The sequence below is a fragment of the Drosophila virilis genome, chromosome 2 (genome assembly GCF_030788295.1).
Source record: "Drosophila virilis strain 15010-1051.87 chromosome 2, Dvir_AGI_RSII-ME, whole genome shotgun sequence".
In the NCBI taxonomy this organism is placed as follows: Eukaryota; Metazoa; Arthropoda; class Insecta; order Diptera; family Drosophilidae; genus Drosophila; species Drosophila virilis.
In genome coordinates, this window is record NC_091544.1 from 21,744,063 (window position 1) to 21,768,278 (window position 24,216).

At 39.4% G+C, this 24,216-nt stretch overlaps 7 protein-coding genes across 12 annotated transcripts in view; 5 read left to right on the forward strand and 2 right to left on the reverse strand.

The window, feature by feature from the left end:
* Positions 1–488: 488 nt before the first annotated feature.
* Positions 489–2,023, forward strand: ppan (Brix domain-containing protein peter pan). The gene is made up of 4 exons (XM_002053113.4): positions 489–894; positions 960–1,324; positions 1,379–1,806; positions 1,864–2,023. The coding sequence occupies exons 1-4, from the start codon at positions 562–564 to the stop codon at positions 1,983–1,985; spliced, it is 1,248 nt and encodes a 415-aa protein (XP_002053149.1). The 5' UTR covers positions 489–561; the 3' UTR covers positions 1,986–2,023.
* On the reverse strand, positions 1,991–3,042 carry Bdbt (Bride of doubletime). Its single transcript, XM_002053112.4, has one exon. The coding sequence runs from the start codon at positions 2,888–2,890 to the stop codon at positions 2,042–2,044; it is 849 nt and encodes a 282-aa protein (XP_002053148.1). The 5' UTR covers positions 2,891–3,042; the 3' UTR covers positions 1,991–2,041.
* Positions 3,043–3,050: 8 nt separating this feature from the next.
* Positions 3,051–4,618, forward strand: LOC6629413 (glyoxylate reductase/hydroxypyruvate reductase). Its single transcript, XM_002053111.4, has 2 exons — positions 3,051–3,209; positions 3,272–4,618. The coding sequence occupies exons 1-2, from the start codon at positions 3,067–3,069 to the stop codon at positions 4,170–4,172; spliced, it is 1,044 nt and encodes a 347-aa protein (XP_002053147.2). The 5' UTR covers positions 3,051–3,066; the 3' UTR covers positions 4,173–4,618.
* A 285-nt stretch (positions 4,619–4,903) lies between these two features.
* Positions 4,904–8,596, forward strand: LOC6631228 (uncharacterized). Of its 4 annotated transcripts, none has more exons than XM_015171761.3 (3): positions 4,904–5,412; positions 7,264–7,717; positions 8,349–8,596. In XM_015171761.3, exons 1-2 carry the CDS (start codon positions 5,309–5,311, stop codon positions 7,682–7,684), a joined length of 525 nt encoding a protein of 174 aa, XP_015027247.1. In that variant the 5' UTR covers positions 4,904–5,308; the 3' UTR covers positions 7,685–7,717; positions 8,349–8,596. The 4 variants fall into 4 exon arrangements, with proteins under 4 accessions (XP_015027247.1, XP_015027245.1, XP_015027246.1 ...); XM_015171759.3 differs by having other exon boundaries at positions 8,510–8,596; XM_015171760.3 differs by having other exon boundaries at positions 4,906–5,412; positions 7,264–7,418.
* Positions 8,597–8,954: 358 nt separating this feature from the next.
* Positions 8,955–13,594, reverse strand: pad (poils au dos). The gene is made up of 6 exons (XM_002053109.4): positions 13,111–13,594; positions 12,633–13,048; positions 11,870–12,572; positions 10,163–11,472; positions 9,548–9,716; positions 8,955–9,485 (listed from the first exon to the last, which is right to left on the reverse strand). Exons 1-6 carry the CDS (start codon positions 13,249–13,251, stop codon positions 9,228–9,230), a joined length of 2,997 nt encoding a protein of 998 aa, XP_002053145.2. The 5' UTR covers positions 13,252–13,594; the 3' UTR covers positions 8,955–9,227.
* A 120-nt stretch (positions 13,595–13,714) lies between these two features.
* SF2 (splicing factor 2) lies at positions 13,715–16,687 on the forward strand. The gene is made up of 4 exons (XM_002053108.4): positions 13,715–13,976; positions 14,078–14,447; positions 14,518–14,618; positions 14,761–16,687. Exons 1-4 carry the CDS (start codon positions 13,813–13,815, stop codon positions 14,867–14,869), a joined length of 744 nt encoding a protein of 247 aa, XP_002053144.1. The 5' UTR covers positions 13,715–13,812; the 3' UTR covers positions 14,870–16,687.
* A 786-nt stretch (positions 16,688–17,473) lies between these two features.
* The window catches only part of Sulf1 (Extracellular sulfatase Sulf1), a 34,179-nt gene continuing 27,436 nt past the window's right edge, over positions 17,474–24,216 (forward strand). For 2 of the 3 annotated variants that reach the window (XM_015171762.3, XM_070206753.1), the window contains exons 1-2: positions 17,474–17,610; positions 18,149–18,273. The gene's annotated coding sequence lies outside the window, so the exon portion shown is untranslated. Of the gene's footprint in view, positions 17,658–18,148; positions 18,274–24,216 lie in introns of all 3 variants that reach the window. The other variant, XM_070206752.1, reaches the window with a different exon arrangement.

Here is a 24,216-nt window from a genome sequence, read left to right on the forward strand (position 1 = left end):
AAACAGTTGTAAAACTTTAAATGCAGAAACGGCAACATAGAAAGCAAAAATCATCATTTGTGTTAACTATGTTGTGGGTGATTAAATAAATATAATTTAAATAAAACAAGCCTATACTTACTGTGCATTAATACTTGATAATAAATACACTGGGCATATGTTTAAAGTTCTCGCGCCAAGGCGTGTGGGAAATACTTAAAATACCACTTACATTTCTTGTATAAAGCTATCGATGAATCGAAGATGTTGTGTGAATGTTATCCCGATACATGCAGTCGTGGTATTATTTTTGTGCTTCATATGTTTATATGTGATTCAATAAATAAAAATTAAAAAAGTTAATCTGAAAATTAGTGTGCCTCAATAGTTGGATTTAAATTCAGCTGGCAGTTTTAAAATTATTGCGCCTAAGCGTCTGGTCACTCTAAATTGATTGAATAAACTTATCGATATATCGATACGCTTGTCAGTGCGTCAGGTGAATGTTTTAAAATCTGTACGACACGTGCGGTTGAGTTGTTCTTTCTTTTTTTTTTAAATTGTTAAACAGAACGAGAAAAGATGGGTGGTGCTAAAAAGAAGGTTCACCCAAAAACACGCACAGCAGCGTTCAAAGCTAGCGAACCTAGCGAAATTGTTGAGGCACCACACTCTTTCATTATACATCGCGGTTTGTCATGTCCGTATATCACAGATCTGACAATGGATTTTCGTCGCATAATGGAGCCTTTTACGGCTACCAATTTGAGGGAAAAGAAAATCAATCGTATCAAAGATTTTGTTAGTTTAAGCAGTTTCTTTCATGTCTCGCATATGGGCATCTTCAACAAAGCCTCAACACAGCTGTCCTTCAAAGTGCTGCGCTTGCCGCGTGGCCCGTCACTTACGTTCAAGGTTTGTATTTGTGGTATTCACTTCCTCCATGGACAGCATTGTTAATACTCTCTGTTACTTATCAGGTGCATCAGTTTACGCTCGCTCGTGACGTCATCTCGTGTAGTAAAAAGCAAATGTTTGATGTTGATCATTTCAAGCATCCGCCGCTTGTCATCATGAACAATTTCAGCGGCGAGGGTAAACACTTGAAATTGATGGCCACAACATTTCAGAACATGTTTCCATCGATCAATTTGGCTCAGGTCAACATTGATACAATACGCCGCTGCGTTCTGTTCTCGTACAATCCGGAAGCAAAGCTAGTGGAAATGCGCCATTATTCGGTGCAGGTGGTGCCGGTGGGTCTGAAGCGCGCCGTACAAAAAATAGTCAGCGGCACTGTGCCAAACCTGAACAAATGCGATGAGGTAGTCGATTTTGTTACCAGGTAAGTGATCTTGCCTAAAATGTCGATCAGAATCATCACTATAAACAATTTAAGGGATGGAAATGTTTCGGAAGCGGAGGTGGATGAAGACGAACAATCGCATGTGGTGCTGTCGCAAACACTGAAGAGCAAGGGTAACTTGGAGAACCACCGAAGTTCGGTAAAGCTACATGAAATTGGACCTCGTCTAACAATGCAGCTCATGAAGATCGAGGAGGGTCTGCTGACCGGTGAAGTGCTTTATCACGATCATGTCATCAAAACAGAAGATGAGAAGGAAACACTACGTAAATTGATTGAAAAGAAGCGCAAACTTAAAGAACAACGAAAGAAGCAACAGAACGAGAATCGTGAACGAAATTTGAAATTGAAAAAAGAGCAAAATAAAGAAGCAAAACGAAATCACGATGCGGAAAATGCAAGTGATGCCGACGATGATGCTCAATATTACAAGGATGAAGTTGGCGAGGAGCCAGACGAAGGTGAGTGTTGTTATAATCCCGTTCACATGTGGTATTGACAATAATCCATTTTTACAGAACTATTTAAACCTGACAACAATTCGTCACGTAAACGATCCAAGCTGCCATCCGGCATGAAGTACAAAAACAAGAAAGCCAAAATGGACAATAAAACCTCAAAGAAGTTCAAAGAAAAGTAGCGCAATAAAAGCAAAATATTAGGTTTTATTAAATAGTATTCGTATTCGCATTATATCTAGCTAAACATGCGCTGCACCACTTGCTTGTAGTTGGCATTGCTATTTTTCCAGCTGGCCGCAATGTTGTCGCGCAATTTACTAAATTCACGTTTATCCTCGTAGTTGGGGACACGCTCAATCAACTGCTGAGCCTTTTCGAACTCCTTCAGGTAATAGTAGGCCAATGCGCGCCGATAGATGCTTTTCTCGCTCGGCTCCTCCTGTTCTTCGACAAATTGTGTTTGATATATGACATGCTCGTAACGCTTTTCCAGCAGAAAGCATGCGGCTAAATTTGTTTGTATCTGCACAAACAATATCTGCAATTGGCTGCCATCGATGCCGTTTGTCTTTTTGTCCAGCTTATCGAAGGGTTTGTATGTAATCAGCAATTTAGCTGCACGTGAGAAATAGTCACAAGCAAACTTTGGATGTTCCTTAAACATAGCTACGCCATTCTCCTTGTAGCTTAGTGCCAGTTTATATATTTCCGCTGCGTTCAGCTTCTCCACTTGTTTATTGCTAATGATGCGCTGCAGCTTTAGCTCGAATTCCAAACGTTCGCCAGTTTTAGTTGTAATGCTGCACGCCGAGGATTCGCCAGGTATGAACTGCTGCAACAACAGCTCCAAATAGCAATCAATTGGAGTTACAGCAGTGCCCATCTCTAACGTGTATTCCTGTAGCTCACTGGAGCCCAAGTATTTACTTGGTCTGGGTCCCAAGTTTATGCATGGTTTGTTTACGCTGAACAAGACGGTGCTGACAGCAAATGGCTTCTCGATTTTCTGAAACTCAAGGCTCAACACCTTCTTATGTAGCCCGCGTGCTGTGTCATTCCATTCGGTGCCAACGTACCAATCCATATCTAAATAATAAGTGCAAATTTAAAGCTCTTTTTTTTAGTTACTAATGATGATCTGTTAAGCTCAGGCGAAACTGCTAACAAAACCAGTGTGACCAAAGTGCGCAGTTGAAAGTTCCCCGAAATGTTAGGTTAACATAACATTCTCGCTTGTTTGAGAGATAAAACTGATAAAACATGTATAAAATCCAACCTCGACTTACACAGCATGCCAAAAGTCTTGCCCAATTCATACGCAAATCCACCATGAGTTCTCTGCAAAGTGTTTATGTAACTCGTCCAGATGTCGACGTCAGTGGATTGGACTTGCTGCGTAAGAGGTTGTTGTTGTTTTCGCAGCACTTAAATCGTTTTAATTTATTTATTTTTTTGTTAATCTTAGTTGCAATGTTACCACCTGGTCGCAGTCTTTGCCGGTGCCACGGGACGAATTGCTGCGTCAAGTCCAGGGTAAGGATGCGCTCTATTGCGTTCTCACAGATAAAATTGATGCTGCTGTGCTGGATGCTGCTGGGGAGAAGCTAAAATGCGTGTCTACCATGTCTGTTGGTTTTGAGCACATCGATGTGCAGGAGTGCAAGAAACGGGGCATTCGTGTTGGCTACACACCCGATGTGCTGACCGATGCCACCGCCGAGTTGACCCTGGCTCTGCTGCTTGCCACGAACCGACGCCTGTTTGAGGCCAACAAACAAGTTTACAATGGCGGCTGGAAATCGTGGGCGCCCATGTGGATGTGTGGACAGGGCCTTAAGAACTCACGCGTTGGCCTGTATGGCTTCGGTCGCATTGGGCAGGAGATTGCATCACGCATTCTGCCTTTCAAGCCAGCTCAGATAACTTACACGACCCGAACGGCCAGGCCGGAAGAGGCTGCAAAGGTTAATGCTCGGCGTGTGGACTTTGATGAAATGCTCTGCTTATCGGACTTTATTGTAATCTGCTGCGCCCTAACCCCTGAAACAAAAGAGATATTTAATGCTGCTGCTTTTGAGAAAATGAAAGCCAATTGCATTTTTATCAATACCTCGCGTGGTGGAGTTGTGGATCAAAATGCTCTTTATGATGCACTCCATTCGAAACGGATCCTGGCGGCAGGTTTGGACGTGACCACGCCGGAGCCATTGCCCCTAGACAGTCCACTACTGAAGCTGGATAATATTGTGGTGCTGCCTCATATAGGCAGCGCGGACATTGAGACTCGCAAGGAGATGTCTCGCATTACGGCCAGAAATATCTTAGCTGCTCTGAAAGGCTGCGAAATGGAGGCCGAGGTTATCTAAATCGAATTCACACCCAAATTTCTCGGAAAACAACGATAATAAAATAATCCAAATATGTTTGTGTACTGCTCACATGAAAGTTATATATCCTGAGCAACTAGAGCATAATCTAATTCAGCATTTGTGTTATTACTTCAGAAGCAATCTTTAGCTTCTAAATTCAAATTGTAAATCTTTCGTATCTGTAGCTAAAGTTAATGTTTAAGTGACGATTTCAAAAATACTCAAAACTGTGATTCTTTCCGAACAAGATTTCACTGGATCCTTGGTCTTTCTATACCTAAAACTAAAAATTACCCTTGGCTATAGTTGAATTCCAGCGCTGCCTAAGAATAGACTATAGCAAAATCATTATTGATCGAAAAACACGCAAGCCTCAGGAATCATTCTTTAAGAGTAAAAACGAAAATATATTTAAATAGCAACAGCTGTTTACTCAAAATTGAGTACACATTCTATATTTTTATTTTCGGCACGTATTTCAGCTAGTTCTTCAGGTGAACATCACGCTACATATTAAGTTAGAATATGTACTAAAACAAGTTTCTTCTATAAGCATAATAACGAATAACTTTAAATCGAAATTGAATTTTGCGGCTATCTCATGCTTTGTGATATGAAAATATAATTAAGATAAGATAATATTTATGCAAGAGTGTGTGGCAGTCGGCTCGCACACATTTTCGCGTCTGCTATGTGGGCCAGCCGAAAAATTCTTGTTCAGTATTGACTCACACGACGTGTATGAAGCAGCGCAGCGCGTGTCGCGTCGGCTTAGTTAGGTTATACGTAAATTAAAGCTCAAATATGCACTTCGTATCCAGCGAAAAGTACTTTGCCCGTGACGTCACTGTGCGATCTTTAACATGAACTTTTTGGTGAGAACGTCCGCCTCGTGCTTACATTCGAACAGTATTACTCGTGCCAGCGAACTGTAAAGAGCTCGGGGCTAAGTTGTAACCGTTAGCAACAAAGCAAAGCAGAGCCAAGCAAAGCAAGGCAAAGCATAGGCTAAATTTTGTTTACATTTCGTTGAATGAGCTTGCAATTTACTGTTACAATTTGTGTCGTTCTAATTGGTTAAACGTGCGCAACAGCCACAAATTTAGAAGCGTTCCGAAGAAAATATATTAAAAATGGCTGAGGTTAAATTTTTGGTTGTGCTGCCAGCTAATCCCGACGAATCGGACAGGATGAGTAAACTTGCCATACGAGGCAGCCTGCTGCAGGAGCCACAACAGTAGGTTGACTAACACGCTAATTTCTGCTACATGTTAAAAAAAAAAAAAGTGTTCTAAAAAATCGATTAGTGCCCTTTAAGTAATTCATTTTTTCTAAGAAAAAAGCAATTCGAATTTTGCGTGCAAGAATTTGAAGTAGCTCCGCATTAATAACACGATTTGCGGTGAATTAAATGAAATTAAATATGATGCACAACTTGCTGATAGTAGCATCCAATTGAGGTACCATCTTGCCACACTGAACGCCTGCCCCGCTCTTGGCATCGCCATATCAGTTCCCACAACCAATGACATCATCAGCACCAAATTAAAGCAGCAGCCACGCGCTGAAGATGCCGCTAAATTGCCGGCCAGTGGGACGCTGTCGGACAACAATAAAAATCTTTTCAAAACAGACAACAGAACTTAATGCGAGGCATCAGACAATATACATGTATGTATATTATGGCATATCAACAGGTCAGCTGCGGGTGAGCAAGCGTTGATTCTGTCCATTCTTCAACTCGATGCTCGCTGGCGCAAATGCTGTCAATAAATCACAATTCTACCAATTTCATCACATCCCAGCGATGTGAAGCTTTACAATTCAGATCCGGTTTCGTGATGTAAGGCCTGACATAGCCATTTATTTACAAGACCTTGCTGTCGATATCGCTATCTTGTCGTGATGATAACGCCACCTTTGTTGTTTCTTGCCCAATCAATTGTTGTTTAGTACTACTGTTAAATTGATAAGCCCCTTAGATACCTGCTTGCATGACGCATATTCACAAACAAGCTACTCAAATCCCTGCTTCTGATAGGAGAACTCTTTAGATGGGTTACGTTCTTTTACCCTTACAGAAGGGAATTGGAATTGTTCTATGAATCACATACGGACTCCCTATCCGTCTATATATTCATTTCACACTTGAATAAAAGGTCTTCTCCTCTGTGCATTTAAACCCATTCTAAAACCCATCAGTTGACCCGATATCGACCTGTCCATCTGCCTGGGTAAGCGGAGTGTTGATGTAATCATTACGACCAATCGACCGGATACCATAGAAATGTTCGATCTAATATTTAGTTCTTGTATGGACCCCATTCAATATTCTTATTGGAATGTTAAGAACAAATTTCTAAGCTTGGAAGCTTGGCACTTAATTAAAGCAAGATTACTTCTTGATTAGTTAAAGATTAATTTACTCTCTATTTCTATACCACAAAAATTTCAATTAAGCAAATAATATCATAATAGCTTGCGTGTGATATGGTTTATTGTAGTTTATATCAGATTTGCTATCAGTATTAATTGAGAAATTCTTTCTCAGGAACTCCATTTGTTTATAGATATCAAAATCAATTGTTAACTAGAACTCTCAGTTCGATCCATTCTTACATATCTTATAGAGTTCCAATGCGAAAGACAAGTTTTTTAAACACTTAGACGAACATAGCGATAGGGTTCTCGGGATAGGTTGATAATGAGAAAGATCTGTACACTCTTTGGAGTTGGAGTTGGAGTCTTTCCTCACAAAGCCACTTTCCTGAAGAGTATAAAAGCCTATCAAGGTACACACTTATGTACCTCACCCAAAATATCATTGAAAATGTCTAAAAATAGAGGCAAATGGAGACAATTGATCAAGACCTAACGCTGAATGCTAATTGGCGCAAATGTTCTTGCAATGAATCATTTGCCGTTAAAAAAAAATTAATATTTCGTAGCCGTGGATTCCGCATGGGTTGCACGTTTTTCACACCCCGACCACCAAATGCCGGATGTGTAACATGACTTGGCGGTTTAATGGGGCTTAACATTGTTAATAATTGATTATTTTTCTTGTTTTTTTTTTTTAACATTACAGATTTTCCATTAATTTTGTGAACAGTCCCAGCTGCACAGACAACATAACATATCATTTTAAAGTAAAGGTGCCATCGCAGACGATTGTCGAGAATTACAAGAGAAATGGCGAATGGAGCGGATCGCATCAGGAGAAATATCTGAATATATTCGATGGTAAAAACTATGTGAAAAAGCCAAGCGTATCCAGTATTATAGACGGTATTGATGCCGTACTTCACTATTCGTTCACAGAATCAACATTTTCGCTTGCGTTTCAATTCGACTATGATAATTCCACCATAATCGTGTACCAAGTGCGTGGTCAGGGCTATAACTTTGTTACAAAATTCGAGACACTCTTTTCCCTATCAGAGATCCAATCGATTCAAGTGTGGGGCGATGTCCAAAAGATTAACGAGTTCTCATTGAGTTACGATTGAGAGCAGCTGCAAGCCTGAAAAACAATCATTAAGGTTAGCACTGCACATTTTTCACCACAAATTTTCACTTTTGCCCTTTTCGTCTCCCTCCTTGGTTTTGGTTGGTTTTGTTCTGTTCTGTTTGGTTTGGTTTGGTTTGGCTTGGCTTGTTCTGCTCTTCATCTAACAATAAACTTGCACGTAGTTATTCGCACCATCCACACGGAAGCTAAATTAAACTCCAAAGCGCAATCATACAGTTTACACCCACATCTATTTGGAGGTTTCCATCATCGTCCCGCGCCTGTGCGTATGCCACGCTTTTTGCACTCATCTGCGGAACTGTTCCTTTAATGTAGAGTCCGTTTAATTGTTCCAGTGCCTTGCAGTAGTATTTATGTGTTTAGAATGTAATTGCTAGCTATACGAATTTTCCTTTGTTATGTTTAATTAGGCCAAAGAATTTTATATTTTTATTTAACACTGCTAAAGTTGTATTTATGTATGTAGCATTTATACTATAAGCGGCACACAAATTCCACAATCCTACATCCCATACAAAGTATTAATGAAAAACCCTTAAAATATAACTGCATAGTTTTATGTTACAATTCTAAATAATGCCCATTAAATGTTATTTATTTTGTTAATTTTCTCTCAAACTGGTTTCAATTGAAAATTTCAGAATGTTTTGCATAATATTTAGTTGGAAACGTGCTTCAATTTGCATCTGCCAATGGTATTTAGTTGCCTGCATTCGTTGTAATTCGTGGAAATCAAATGATTTAAGGATGGCGAGAAAACTGTTTTTCCTTTTTTGTTTTCATTTCCAATTTGTATTTGCAGTCCACGAACGAAAAATCAAAAAAAAAAAACGTACCAAAATGAATGGGTAAACAATTGGGGCTGCCATATGTTGTATATCGCATCGAACAGAGTGCTCCAAACAAATAAAATAATTATTCCGTAAATTAAACAATCGCATTTATTTTTATTTTCGATCTGACTTTTATTTTCAATTTTCCATTTCTACCCAACAGATGTGGGGCATTACAAAGGTTTTAGTATTTGATATACCTTTACTGCTATGTTTATGATCTCAATAAATATTTACATTTAAACGCTATTAAAATATTAATCTAAAATGTGAGTGCATATATACATATGTATGTACTTCTAATATTGGCAAGTTTTAGCATATATATATATATGTATATTATATAAAAAAAAAACAAGGTTGAAGAAACTAATTATGAAAACGGACAACTTGAAAATAAAATACAAATTATTTAGTAGAAAGGAACCACGCTATAAATAAATAAATAAATTTTATACAAAAATAATAAGGAAAACATTTATATTGCACGAATAGAGACAGAACACAAGAGCTTTTACAGTCGACACAGTCGAAAATAGGATTAACTTCTAAATAAATAAAATACAATAAAACATATATATAAACAAATGTGCCGGTAAAAAACTGACAATCTGCGAGACAGAAACATTATTAAACTAAGTCAAGGACTAGAGAAGCACTACACAAGTTAAACCAAAATGTTAGTATCTACTTTTCAAGCTTACAAACTATTTGGTTTGAGGGGCCGCTAGCATTTTGAAATTGTGGAAATCCCAGCTGAACAAAGTTCGCGATAGATTGTGGCATACTAGAATCGGATGCCTGGGTGATTGTTATAGTGTTGCCATCCAAGTCGACATGCATGATCTGAGGCTGTTGTTGGGGCTGAGATTGAATTTGCATTTGAGATTGCGTCGGCTGCGATTGGGGCGCAGTTGAAGTTTCTTGCTTAACTTCATAGAGATCCTAGAAAGGAAAGCGTTTAAAAATCAATAGAGAACCAAAATAAAAAGTTTGACGATTCCTACCTTGCTCTGATGAGCAGCGTTTGAGGCTTGTGTGGAAGACGCTGCGCTATCGACACGCGTCTTCTTGTGCATCTCACGATGTTTTTCATAATGCTGCTTTGATGCAAAGTTTTTGTTGCAAATCTCACAACTGTGGAGTCGTGTCTCACTAGGCTGCGTATTGTGAGTCCTGCGGAAAATGTACATAGTTTAACTATTGGGTTTAATTGACAAATCCTTATTCTAGTAAAAAGTAATTGTGAATATTCATTATTATTTATATTTAAATTAACAAATGACATCAAACACACAGAAGAAAGAGTATCATTTCTGACTTATAAAATTTATATGCAATAGGTGAAAATCTAGTTAAAATGTTGTTGACCGGGAATGACAAAAATCGATTTGGAGTTACCCTGTGAGATCGATCACATTTCCTAATACAAAAGTCTGTACATAAAATACTCTTAAAGAGTATAACTATTAACTACAAATATATAAACTGGCAGAAGCAGGCTGGCGACCCTACATGTCTCGATCACGACAAGGCCTGTTACATGATTTGAATACAGGCAGCATATATAATATCGCTCAGTCAACCTTATTTGGTGGGATTCTATGAGTGGATGTACTTGCCGCTTATGCTTGTTAAGATTGTCCTTGCGCGAGAAGGGCTTCTTGCACTCTTCGCAACTGAACATCTTCTGACCAGAATGGGAGACCAGATGGCGAGACAAGTGCTCTTTTCGGCTAAAAGCCTTGTCGCATCCTTCTTCGGTGCATTTAAATGGACGTAGGCCTTCGTGTAGCTTGACGTGTTGGGTGAGATGCTCCTTCTTCTTAAACTCGCGCCGACAGGTGGGACAGGTAAGTGCATTCGCGGGTGTCGCAGTAGGCGTCTCGGCGACCGAAGTGTTGGCCATCTGTTGCTGTTGATGCTGCTGAGGCTGCTGAGGCTGCGACTGTGCTCCCGTTTGCTGTGCAGGAACAGGCAGAATCTGTTGCTGCGGGCGAGCGGTTTTTGCTTTCTGATTCACCATTTGCTCGGGCGGCTTACGAATGATTTTTCTTTGGTTGAGAATACTAGTGACTTCACTGACTGGTGGCTGAGGCAGCGGTTGCAACGCTAGAGCGGGTGGTGGAGGCGCTGGCTGTGGTTTAGGCACTTGTGCCTGTGCCTGTGCTGTGGCTGTCGACTTGGCCTCCTGCTTAGGCGGTGCATGTGTAGATATGCGACTTATGGTTATATTCTGTTTATTCAGCAATGGTAATTTGTTGGCCGCCACCGGTTGTTGTTGCTTTGGCAACTTAGTAATGGTAGTGTTAGACGAAAGCCGCTGCAAAGCAGCCACATTACTTGGACCGGATGGCTGCTGTTTGACTTGCGCCACACGCTTGCTAAACTCCGTACTAGAAGTAATGGCAGAAGGAACTGCAACTGAATTTGCATTGGAAGATGGGGACTTATACTTGATCTGCTGCTGTTGCTGTTGCTGCTGTCGTGGAGAAGACATTTTGAAGGTGACCGATGAATCGGTATTGCCGCCCATCGGTGTGCTCGGCTCAGAGCTAACGTTCCGAATCACCAGCTGAGAGTTCATGGCATTTCCATGCGGAGATCTGATGATTTGCTGTGAAGTTACCTGCGCCGTAGCAGGAGGCAGTTGTTGATGTGGTTGATGTTGTTGCGAATGTTGTTGTTGTTGCGAATGTTGTTGTTGCTGTGAATGCTGTTGTTGCTGTGAATGCGATTGTTGTTGATGCGAGTGTTGTTGTTGTTGTTGTTGCGGCTGTGGCACAAGGAACTGATTTTGATGTGTGGTCGCTGATTGAAAGGCCGTCGCATTGCCCAAAGTCTGTGGCGTTAACTGCAATGTGGCTGGAATGGAAGTTGGTGTCAACTGCATGATGGGTTGACCATCCGCTGTGGCCAATTGTGGTTGTAGCTGCAAATCGAAAGTATTTCGAATACGTTAAATGTGTAAATAATATGAGTAGCCTTAAAGGCAAATACGTATTAGTAAAAAAAAACTACAGTACATTTTAGCATGGTAAATTGCTAAAATAATCAAAAGTAACATACAAATTTACTTTTCCCACCGTTAAGCGGAATATTTTGTCTGCTTCAAATACATCTTTACAAACTACTTAAAACTAAAGTAAAAAAATAATAAAAAGAACCCTGTTTTAAATAATTGAATAAAAAAGGAAAAAATTTACTTTGCACAAGTAAACGGATTATTGGATTCTATTGTTATACTTTTTTAGACATTCGTTTGAGTTGGACGCTTTCTTGACAGCTTAGTTCATTTTATTAAACTAGATACTACTGCCGAGCCTCACCTTCATTTGCACTTGATATGTAGTGGGTAGCACTAGGTTCTTGGTGTCAATATGCGCTACAATCTGCTGATCCGAGTTTTCATCGCGTATGGTAATTGGCAAAAAGCATTTGTTGGGCGAGAGCATATTGCCAGCTCCATTTCCTCCAACCAGCTGAGTACCAGCCAGGGAGAGGAGAGCAGCGGCATTGAGCTGTTGTGCAGGTTGGGCAGCAATGCCGCCCGTTGATGTGTTGCTCGAGCTTGTGCCACCTGGCAGAAGCTGTAACTGAATTTGGGGCTGTGTGCCACCCACACTGCCAAACTGTGGCAAACTACCAGCAAATTGTGAGGTTCCAGCTGGTGACGATAGCACAAAGTTTAATTTCGGTTTTTTGCTCTCCGTGGAATTCATTCCGTCATCACCACTGTTGGTAAACTGCGACTGTGACTGTAGCTGCTGAATTTGCTGCCAAAGCGCCTGTTGCTGCAATAGCACATTGAGGTCATTGAGCTGCTGCGGTTGCAATTGAATTTGAGCGGCAGGGGCAGGCATAGATGTTAATGTTTGAGCCTGCAGTTGGACAGGTTGCTGTGCTTGTTGCTGTGGCTGCTGCGATTGTTGTTGCTTCATATTGGATACAGTACTGCCATGCACGGTCTCCTTTTTGCCCAACGGCGTAATCTTAATGTCCGGCTTCAGGCGTATAAACTCCTCCAAAGTACTGATATTAAAATTCAATTTGATTAATTGGTTTGCACGACAACGTGAATGTGAAACTTACTTTTGCTTTTCGGACTTCATTTCTGCCTGAGATTGAGGATGGTGATGGGAAAGTGACTGCGCCGGAACGTGGCTGTCAACAGTAATGGTGTACTGTTGTTGCTGTTGAGGCTGTTGTTGCTGAACCTGCATGCCAACGGCCTGCATGATGCTGCTGAGCAAGTCGTTCGACTGCTGATTACTGCTACTTGAGACAAGCCCACTAGACGCAGTGCTGAGCACGCTGAGGCTCTTTCCAGTATCATTGATGGCATCTTTGATGAACACTTTGTCATCGCTTTGCAGCGTTCGATGGTTAAGCCAATTGTTGAGTATAGTTTGCGAGTTTCTCGAAATATTGCGAATTTCGTATATTTGGTCCACTTGCTGGGCGCACTGGGCACATACCACCTTGGGCAGCCGATCCTTCTCATCGATCTGTGCGAATATGTGGTAAATTATGACCAAGGTATAGTTGTTATATTTTTAATGTTACTCACTTGCACTGGCAGACATTCAGCGATTTTTTGGCTCAAATTTTTGGCGCGTCCATCGGGCGAGTATATGTTAATTTTCTGTTCACTGCTGGCCGTGCATATGCGGCACAGATCCCAAAAATTGATGCACCGCACATTAGACATTGTTGTGGGTGGATTCTAATGCACACTGGGTACAAACTTATGCAGTTGGTAAAATATTTATGTGACGATTCCCGCGTTCGCACTTTGTTTATATACACACAATACACAATCACACACGAACCCTCACAAATATTCAAGGCTGTTGTCTGCTGGCTGCAACAGACAACTTTATGCACTCCCGCGAAAACTAAGAATCCACATTTTAATATTACGCTTGCAGTAGCGTTCTCGTTCTGTTAGATTTTGTTCTTTAATTTAGCTAGAATTGGGCACATTTTCATTTTTATTGCAACTAAAAGTTGTTTTGTATAGGCAGACGCCGCAATAACCTGAACTAATGCTACTAAATAAGCCCAACAAAAAAATACTAAACAACAAATAAAGGGAACTGCCAACCTGCGATAAAAGCATTATTTTTGTCGATAACTGTCACATGCAGACCTGTAACGCAATCGCATTTATGTGTATATGTAATTTCCTTGTGTGCGTAATTGCGTGACAGCAAAAGTTCTGGGAAAAAATTGCCATTAATTTCCAATTTCAATCGCTAAAAGTTAATAAATGGGTTCCCGCAATGAGTGTCGCATTTATGTTGGCAATTTGCCACCAGACATTCGCACCAAGGACATACAGGACCTTTTCCACAAGTTCGGCAAAGTCACATTTGTCGATTTGAAGAATCGGCGTGGTCCGCCATTTGCATTTGTAGAGTTCGAAGATGCGCGGTGAGTAACGAAACAAACAGCTCGTATATATGTTCATCTGTATATATCCATATGTACGAGGGGTTAACATAAAATTAATCTTTCATTTCGACTGCATACAGCGATGCAGATGATGCTGTCAAAGCGCGTGATGGATATGACTATGACGGGTATCGTCTGCGGGTCGAGTTCCCTCGCGGTGGTGGCCCAGGTAGCTACCGCGGCAACAATCGGAACGATCGTAGCCGGGATGGCGGCGGCCGCATGGGTGGACGAGGACCCCCAGCTAAGCGCTCACAGTACCGTGTCATGGTAACTGGCTTGCCAGGTTCAGGCTCGTGGCAGGACCTGAAGGATCACATGCGTGAGGCCGGAGATGTTTGCTTTGCCGACACCTACAAAGATGGTTCTGGAGTTGTGGAATTTTTGCGTCACGAGGATATGAAGTACGCCATTAAAAAATTGGACGACTCTCGATTCCGTTCCCATGAGGTGAGTACCACCAATACGAGAGGATGATTTATACTTTGCGAACGGTACCTTACACATGGATTAATTAAAGGGTGAGGTCGCCTACATACGTGTGCGGGAGGACAGCGGAGATAATGACCGCGGTGGTGGTGGCGGTGGCGGCGGAGGTGGTGGTCGTGACTATCGTGATAGGTAAGTTTTAAGCTGTCAAACAAAGATTACCTGTATTATAAATACGTTTTATTACCGTGAAAATGGTAATTATGACGGTATTCAAAAGTTTGGAATCTGAATAAAACCTTTTGTTTTTCTCTAATTTAAAACCCTTTCACAGATCACGTTCGCGCTCGTTTTCCTCACGGCCCCGTCGTCGTGGTACACCAACATATTCGCCGGTGCGTCGTCAATCCTATTCCAGGTCACGCTCACGCTCTAATTACTAAATTATACAATCATTATCCATTAATATTAATATTTCTTACGAGCAGGAAAAATTAGGAAAAGCAAGATAACTATCAAAACCCCTCCCCCTAGCTCCTATACTCACTGTTTTTCAATTATGCTGACTGTCAAACGATTGATCAGATCAATGTCAAGAAAAGAAACCCTTTTATCAAGACTGGAGTAATCCAATGCGAATCCCAAATTAAGATCACTAACAACAGTAAACACTTGCTTTTCTCTCAGAACAGAAAAATTCTTTTAAATTATTTAATGCATACAAATATACATTTGACAAATTAAGTTTTAACGATAATTATAATTCAAGGAAAGTCTCTTTTTCACACATTCCTTGTTTTAAAATTTGGTTGCATTCATAAAGCAAAATTTATTAGAATTTATCTTATTACCAAACAACAAACAATAAGGAGAACCCACTACTATTCAGAATAAATAATATATAAACAAAATCAAAACACAACCATGTTTATGGAGTACATTTACATATTATTAATATTTCATTTTATTTTCTTCTCTTCCCCATTTTGCGCGTTTATGTTTGGAGTATAATGAGGATTATTGGAGGAGGAAGGATAAGGATGAGGATGAGGAGGAAGGATAATTTTGATGTTGATGGTGGAGTGAAGTTTGAAGTGGAAAGTGGAAAGGATAATGATGAATTTGGAGTAAATTAGAGGAGGCAGGCAATTTGGAGAGCGTGTTGTTTAAAAAATGATATCAGGAAACAAAAAGGATTTGGATATTAGGAATCATAAAAGGATTTGGATATTAGGATTCATAAAAGGATTTGGATATTAGGAATTTTCTTTCACCTTCGCGAAAGAAGATTATAACTCTAGGACAACGTGGGATGCAGTTTCCCCACGACACGAGCTTAAACCATGGAGAACAGCCTCTAACCTCTTTTGCTAACTTACTATTTGGAACCCCAGTTAAGAGATTCGTTACATACCTTTGGGTTTGTGTTTTAAATTCGGAATAAAGTAATTTTTTGGGTATGACATAACTTGAAATATGATGTGGATAACGAACATGACATGTGCACATGGACAGGATATGCAAGGATTTTGGAAACGCATCCCTTCGTGCTACACTTCCGCATTTGTTTCACATCGGATTAGGAATTGAAATTCGCATTTTGCTACCTTTCGGATAACATTAACTCACCACATTTCGTGGCCTTTTCGACCATATCAATGGAATTTCACGGATCATCCAACGTTGTCTTGCGCCCAACGCTGGATAGTGTCCGGTCCTTAAGATCTTCCTCTATCTTTCCTCTTGGTATGTTCGATACATTCGATTAAGCAACTGTTTTTAGTTTATTTTTCATTTTACGTTTTTTTTACATAAACCAAATAATTTGAAAACTTAACACTTGTCTTAATTCATGTTGCCTATGGCGACTTCCTTAGGCACATGCTGTATATACTAATGTGTACGTATGAATATTATATACAATAATGCCAGAGAACAGTTGCCATATGCCTTTGTGTATTTGTTTGATTTTGTCCAAGTGTTGATTAGAAACTCGAGTCCAAACTACAGTGTAAATCTTTTGCATGAGGTTTGCTTATATGCAAACGTATATGTATAACTAGTATATACTTATTACACACTGAACCTAGCGCAGAGAACCAAGCAAAACCAATGGAAGAACTCAAAATAATTCGAAATAAATGTGTTCTCTTTGCTAATGTTTGTAAAACTAACAATAGATCACACCTTTCTAGTTTTAAAATCAAATAAGTAAATGGAATATTTTTTGAAAATTAATAAACCATAACACTGGAAATCAATGCTTGTTGATGTTTTTACTTGACCTCGTCATTTAATATAGAAATTATAAACCCCTATAAGCTACACAATATCTTTCAGTCTCGATTGATAGAGATCAGATCGATTCCTGGGCAGAATATAACAAATTGAAATGTAAAAAAATATATATATTCTTTGTTGTTTTAAGATATTGAAAGAGTATTCATACATTACTTTGGTTTTATCATAAAATGTTATACCGTATCTCTGCTAAAACTTAAACAAAACACGACTGTACCTTGTTAAATATTAGTAAGATGTTGGTTTGGCTTAAAGAAACAGTCGAACATTAACCTGCACCAAAGTTTTGGTTTTTTTAGTGGTCATTTTATCTTGAATACTTCTGCGACTTCAGAATCAGTTTATATTCTCCATTGGATTCAAGACCTTTTGTAGCATGAAGCTAGCATAGGCATGAAAGATCGAAAATTAACCTATTTTCTTTACAATATAACGGTCAAGGCCGGCATATATTCGTTTCTAAGTGTTTCGCTTTTTATTTTTAATTTTTATTATAAAAATTTAAATTTCGAAAATTTTCATATAAATTCATGAGTTGCAGTTATAAAATAAATTGAAAATTTCCAAGATTATAGTATAGTATAGTAGGTATAAATCGAAAAAAAACTTTTAGCAATTCTACTGATGTCCTTAGTTTTAAGAATTAACAGTGCCGCTTAACATAATGTAAGGGGTATTAGAGAGAATTTATCGAACACAAAGGTATATCGATACTTCCCGCGCAAAAATCAAATACATCGGCAATCGTACTTTCAGAGCGGGCAGTCGCAAGCAAAACACCGAACGTTGCGGTTGTGACGCGGACGGCCTCGAGGCAATGAGCACGCTTAGAAAAAAATACGTTTTCTTGTCGCGACCATAAAACTACAATAATATTCAAAAAGTACGTGTGCTATGTGAGGTTGCAAAAATTGCACCAAAAACTAAGAAGTAACAAGTGATTAGTTTGCAAAACGTTTAGCAATGTGCCCGTCGTTGCGCCCATGCTGTCAGTTGTCAATGCGCTTGTTTGTGGCATCACAATAAATGCATTCACAATTGCCGCGGGCTTTTCAAATATCACGCATATGTGTGTGTAAATATGTATACGAGCTTGTTATTAATAACGTAAAGTGCATTGGCGCTCGCCCGATCAGCTAAGCGGCGTGCGCGGCGTGTGGGCGACCGGCAACACGGATGAGCAGTGGGCTTGGAAGTGGAGGTGGAATTCTCAACGGTTTGGGATTTTAAGCATTTGTTTGGCCTTCACTGCGACTGCCCCTTGACGTGCCCAACAACAGCTCGCATAATGGGCGGCTTTTTTATTTATATGGACATTCATTGATTAAATGATTTATGGCCATCGTTGGAAAGACGATCGTGCTCTTTTATTACTCCATTCGCCGGGTTAATTGAGTTTATTATTTCCATTAAAATTTCAGGCTTACGAAAATAAACCTAAAAAGCAGAAAATGAAAGTGAATTTTAGCCAGTGACTACAATAATTACTTAAGACAAACAAATACCTATATACAACAGCAAGGCCAGCACACCTGTCAGACAAAAGGTGCGTATATTAACCCTAAGAATTAAGCATATTTGAAATCGCAGAATGACACTAGGGTGTCTTCCGTGTGGCTGTAACTTGATCTCAAAGATATCTGATTCGTTGCCGGCAACTTGCATCCTTGTGGCAAGATCAACACAAACCGCCAGCATGTCTACCTACCATGTGCATTTACGTACCTGGCGTCGCTCTCTTTTATTGCTTCTGTTTGTGTGTGGCCATTTTTGTTGCATCGGTCGCATGCGTCTCTAATCTGACCTGTTCATCTGGGGGCTTGGCTTTCCCGGCGTGTTAATCTTTTGTTGTTATGACGATGTTTATCGCGCCCATGCCGTATGTCGTCCGGAGCAGTTCAGCCAAACTGTGCGTCATTGCGACAGGTGCGTCACACGGGTAAAAAGCACATTTAAAAACAAAAAATTTGGCGGCAATGCCTCAACTTTTGTGCCGTGCCTCCTCCACGGAAATGTCAGAGTTCATTTGTGCGAATGATTGACGGGCAGCTGTCCCAAATGCGAACCCGAACTATAGAAAACCCTTTAAAAGTCAATGAGCCGCATCGCGTACGCAGTTTATGTTAATTGCGTTGGGTTGGGTCCATCGACATAGCAATGCAGTTGGCAACGCATGTAATACGATTTGGAAGATAATATAGGGAACAAAGGACTCATGATTTTTTAGTTTAACCAGTTAAAGCTAAAGCTCTTTTATTTTATTGTGATTCGCATTTTTTTGTTAGTGCAGTGCAAATCTATTTCTTAACTAAATATACATATTTAAGTGTTTGGGTATTCATTATTCTGAAAATTCTAAAGAGCATTAAAACTTTGCCTAGTTCTTCGTTGTGCATTTTCATTACTTTGTTTTGGCTTGTCCCGTGGGGCAAACAGCAACGCATTTAATTACACACTTTTTACTTTTCACGCTGCAAGTAACCCAACCAAAGTTGGAAAGTTAGAGACCGAGCTAGAGTCGGGTCCGACCTGAGAGAGCCCGACAACAGTTTTTCCGGCAAGTCGGTGGTCCGTTGAGGCGGCAACAAGTTGTAAGAGCCCCGCGAGGCGGTCTTAATTGTTTTGACTGCAAAAATTTCTCCAAGCCTTTTTCGGCTGGAGCTTATTACAGACGACAGACGAGGCGTGCCTGCAAACTTTGAAACTGGTTTTGCTTGGCCTGCCCAAAACAGAGAATTTGGCCAGCATCTAGTAGGGGCGTTCTGTACCAAACTCTTGCCGCAACCAGACCCTTGGCAACAGCTTCAGCTAACGAATGAATGATCGAACGAATGACAGCTTTGTGCAACCCGATTGGGATGGGCAATCAATCAAATTGTCTCCAGAACTGGTGCCACACGCACTAAACAACAGCTAATTGGCCAACAAGCCCGCTAAGCGCCGGCCGTTGTCTTTGCAGCTGGCTCACATTTGCATTTCCTATTAACCGGCTCCACTTGTCCAGCCAAGCTCCAGTCCAATACCAACTAGCTCGACTCATTAGCAACAATAGCTAATGCTCATATGGAAACACAGTTGAAAACAGCTATAAAAGCGCCACATGCGATGGCAACGATACACGCGTTTTGGGCGCCGTTTAATGGGGAGGCGAGCGTTTTAAGCGCGACTTTAACCGGTTGCATATTGTGTGACACTTTGTGAATGAATATTTAATGGCACCAGCAGCTTGTTATGTATTTTAATAACAAGTCTCAATTAACATACATATGTCTGTATTAATACTCTTTAGCTGAATGACTTGACAGCCACTAATTAGTTTGAAATCAATTTAAGTTTTTGTTTTCTTCTTTTTTTTTCATTTGTTGAGCCAATTGATAAGGCTGTCGGCCAGTTTGTTATTGTTGAATATTTTAATAAAAATATATTCGAGTCTATTTTGGGACACAAACTAGACGGGTATGCGGCCGACGGCGGGCGGGCGGCTTGCCAAACACGCGTTTAATATTTAAATGTTATTTTCTTGCTATATAATGTTTTTCTGTTTCTTTTTCCGCTTTGCTTATTATTTAAGATTGCTGTTCAATCATTATTTTAAGCAAAAAGTATAAACACATATGGTTTATATGCTACTATCGAATGAATCCAAAATTGTTATACATATGAATCATATAAATTTTGATTCCTAATACTTTGTAGAATGTGCCTTGCATATGTCCGCAGCTGACATCCCAACCCGTTAGAACTGAAGCCCATATAAGGTAAATGTGGGTTTTCCACTAGAAAGTGTGCATAAAAAGCTTTAAGCGTTTGTATGTAACTTGCCATCAGATCTGCTCTAAACTTATTTTCCAATATCTTTGCGAAAAAGTCAACTGCATGGAATTCTTCTTAAAGTTTTAAGTGGCAACATTTCAGGTATAAGCGCATTTACTTAGGATTCACACTTTTCGCGAAGTCCGGCGCATAGGGGCATAATGGAATTTATCTTACAGGCAGTTTGAAGTTTTGTCCGATAGGCTTCACACTTATTTTTAAATAGATCTCTTCAAAAAGTCATATATACTTGATTGTTTTGTTGGAATTCTATATAAGCTGGCTTACACAGTTCTTAAAGATAGCTTATGTACGTATGTATACTAAATGCCGATTATATAGTTAGGAAATGTTAATAGGATTAAAATTATTGTTATACTTTTTATGAAGCGTTGGAAACGATTACAGAAATTATGGCCACAGTGCCATTGACGCGTGCTCAGCAACAAATTGTGGGGCATTTTAGAACTTAGCATGCAATTTCTCTGGCCAGCCCAGTGCTTGGCTAGCCGCAAGGCGAGTTTAAAGAGCTGCCATAAAGAAGAATCTGCTCCGCGCAATAGCGACAATAGAGTCCCGCGAAAGGTGGGGTTGGTAATTATATGCATACATACATATATAAATATACATACGTATGTATATACGTGAACGCACGTAATTGCAGTGGCTATTAAAATAATTCAACTCGTATCGGTAATGAGGTGCGCTTCATAATGGGCCTGCGCTGGCGCATTAGCCGGGGCAGGGTAGATTACTTGTTCAACGTTCTTCTCGGAGGGGAGGGATTAACATAATTTTGCTAATATTTTGAGCAAAACAGCCCGCATAATGCGCTTAGAACTATGAATAAAGGCGGCATTAACCTGAATGACCACGCCAGCTGCAGCGGATTGCGGGCAAAACAAGCCAACAAATAGAATGGGGTGCACTGTCTGCACTGAATCCAATATGAGCAATATGAGGTTTCGGATGCGGATTCCTGCTGCATGATGAGTTGAAAAAAAAAAAAATAAATAACAACGCGCCAAAGCTGCAGCAGCGAGCGTCGCAGCAGTGTCGACGCCGACTGCAGTAAAGTGGAAAATCCTGTCTGACAGCATTTAAACTAAAAAAGAAAAAACTTACAAAACACATAATAAGCGTGAAAAAGGCAAAATGAGAGCAAACCAAAGCAAGCCAGACCCAGTCCGACCCGACCTGGCCAGGATGCAACGGGCAATGAAAAGCGAATGCGGCTTGTAAACAAAAAATTATGTTATATCTGAACAAGAAAAGACTGCCTAAAGCAATTCGTCTAAGTAACCAGTAGCTAGTGACAGAGAATTGTACAAAAACATTAATTACAACATTTTCGTATAAATATAAGGGATTCTTATATATTTATTTGGCTGTAAGCCAAAAATGTTTCGGTTCGTAAACAATATATGCATAAATTGTTGAAATTATTTAATTTGTTACAAATAGACATTTGCTTTTGTTGTTATGTTAAATTGAGATATCAAGTATGTGTGTGAAATTTGCTAATAATGCAGCATTTTTTAAACTTTTTAATGGGCATCTCAATCCGGTTTGTAGCCTTGTTATAAATATTTACCTCCAGTTTGTTTTGCTTCGATAGATTTGTAAGAGCGTTAATACCTTTTTGTTTTCAACAAAAAAAGGTTAAGCTTACTTTTCGTTGCCTGCTAAATAAATAAATCCTGTTTCTCAAAATTAGCTCTGTTGTAAATAATATGAGTAAAGCTCCAAACTCTTTAAAATGGCAACAAATAAATTTTGATTAATAATAAACAGTCAAATTTAAAATATTTCGTTCATTGCTGCCACTTTTAATGTGAAAATCTAAATAAACAAAAAAGAAATGACTTCAAGCTGTAGAGTAATAATTTTGTACTGACAAAGTGTTGCTGTCAAAAGTCGCTTCATAAAATTCCCAGATATATTTTCAATTAACATTGGTGAGGTGAGCTTCTTCAATGGATCTTTCAACCGGCACGCTTTGGGTTTTCTGTTCAATGTAGCGCAATATATTTGGAATCATTAATCATGGCGCCCGCAATCTTGAGTTCATTTAACAAAATCAACATGCACACGTATTTATATATATATATAGAGAAAGATACAGATATTGTATACAGATACATTCGAAAAATTGGCGCTGCTTTTCAACACATGCGATTCGCGCCAAGTTTGCACATTTTTCATTTGGTTTTGCCCAAAACACACAAAAAAATAAATAATAACTATAAATGTTCTGACTGAATTTCTTGCGGAAGTTGAATGCACATTTTAAGTATTTTCCATGTTTTTTTTTTTTTGCTAATGTACGTTTCGGTGGTATTCACGAAAAACCACATGAGTTTTCTATTGTTAATTGCTTGCTAATAGAATTTAATTCATGTTGTTTGAAAATTAAAATATTATAGTTTCTTTATGCTTGCTTGGCTGAGCCAGAAAAGAATGATTCAGATTTCGGTTTATTTAGAAAACTTAATTAGTAAAAAGTGTTTATAAGTTAAAGCAGATGTATAAAAGTATAAAATACAATCTATCTCTATGTATCTATTTTTATACCCTGAACCCATTACAAATGGGTATAAGGGTGTATTGTATTTGTGCAAAATCCAAATGTATGTAACAGGCAGAAGAAAGCATCTCCGACCCCGTATAGTATATATATTCTTGATCAGCATCAATAGCCGAGTCGATCTAGTCATGTCCGTCTGTCCGTCCGCCCGTCTGTCCGTCCGTCCGTCTGTCTGTCCCTCCGTCCGGCCGTCCGTATGTATGAACGCAAGGATCTCATAGCATATAAGAGCTATAGACTTGAAATTTTAGGTGTAGGTGCTCCTAGTGCCTGCGCAGATCGAGTTTATTACCGATAATCGATAACTTACTCCATTTTCAAGCAATCGATAAAATTCGATATCGATATCCTGTTTTTTGGGCAATTTTGGTAAATAATAAGAGGTAGAGTCACGAAACAGGATATGTTGCTTCTAAAATAGAATATATATATCCATTTGATGTTGAAAGAAGAGGGTTCAGGGTATCCCCTAGTCGGGAGCTCCCGACTAGAACCTCTTACTTGTTAAAACTGTTTGACTGACTGGCGATCAACACCTGCCCGTAATTTTGACTGTAGTTACCTTATAAGGTGGTGAAGATGCACGACAGGGTTGTGGAATATTCTATCTATTAGAGTGGAAAACTTACCATCCGGACTATTTTATACTTTTCCATCCTTAGGAGTAATGTGGTGTGCGAAGTTTTAATTTTCTTCTTTTTGGGCTTTAAGCATATGCATACTTAAGAACATAATTAATACTAATTTGAGCAATTTTGAAAATGGAATCAATGGAGGAAAATCATGCGATCGCCTTATTAAATAAACACCGTTGTTTCGTAAATATCATTCATTGAGGATCAGAGGTAGAGTCGAAAGTTATTTTTAGGTTAACAGCGGAAAAGTCGAATCCAACTCTTGAGTTATTAGATATCAAACTCATTCTTAGGTTTCTATTGAAAATATTACTTTAGACTTGGAGCTCAAATCAGAACGGGTAAATTTAAATATTGGACGAGCGAGAAATGGGCGAAAAATTTATAAAATTCGAAGCATAAGCTTGAGCCGGTTACTGATATTATGCTTCAATTGATAAAATAGCACGTACCA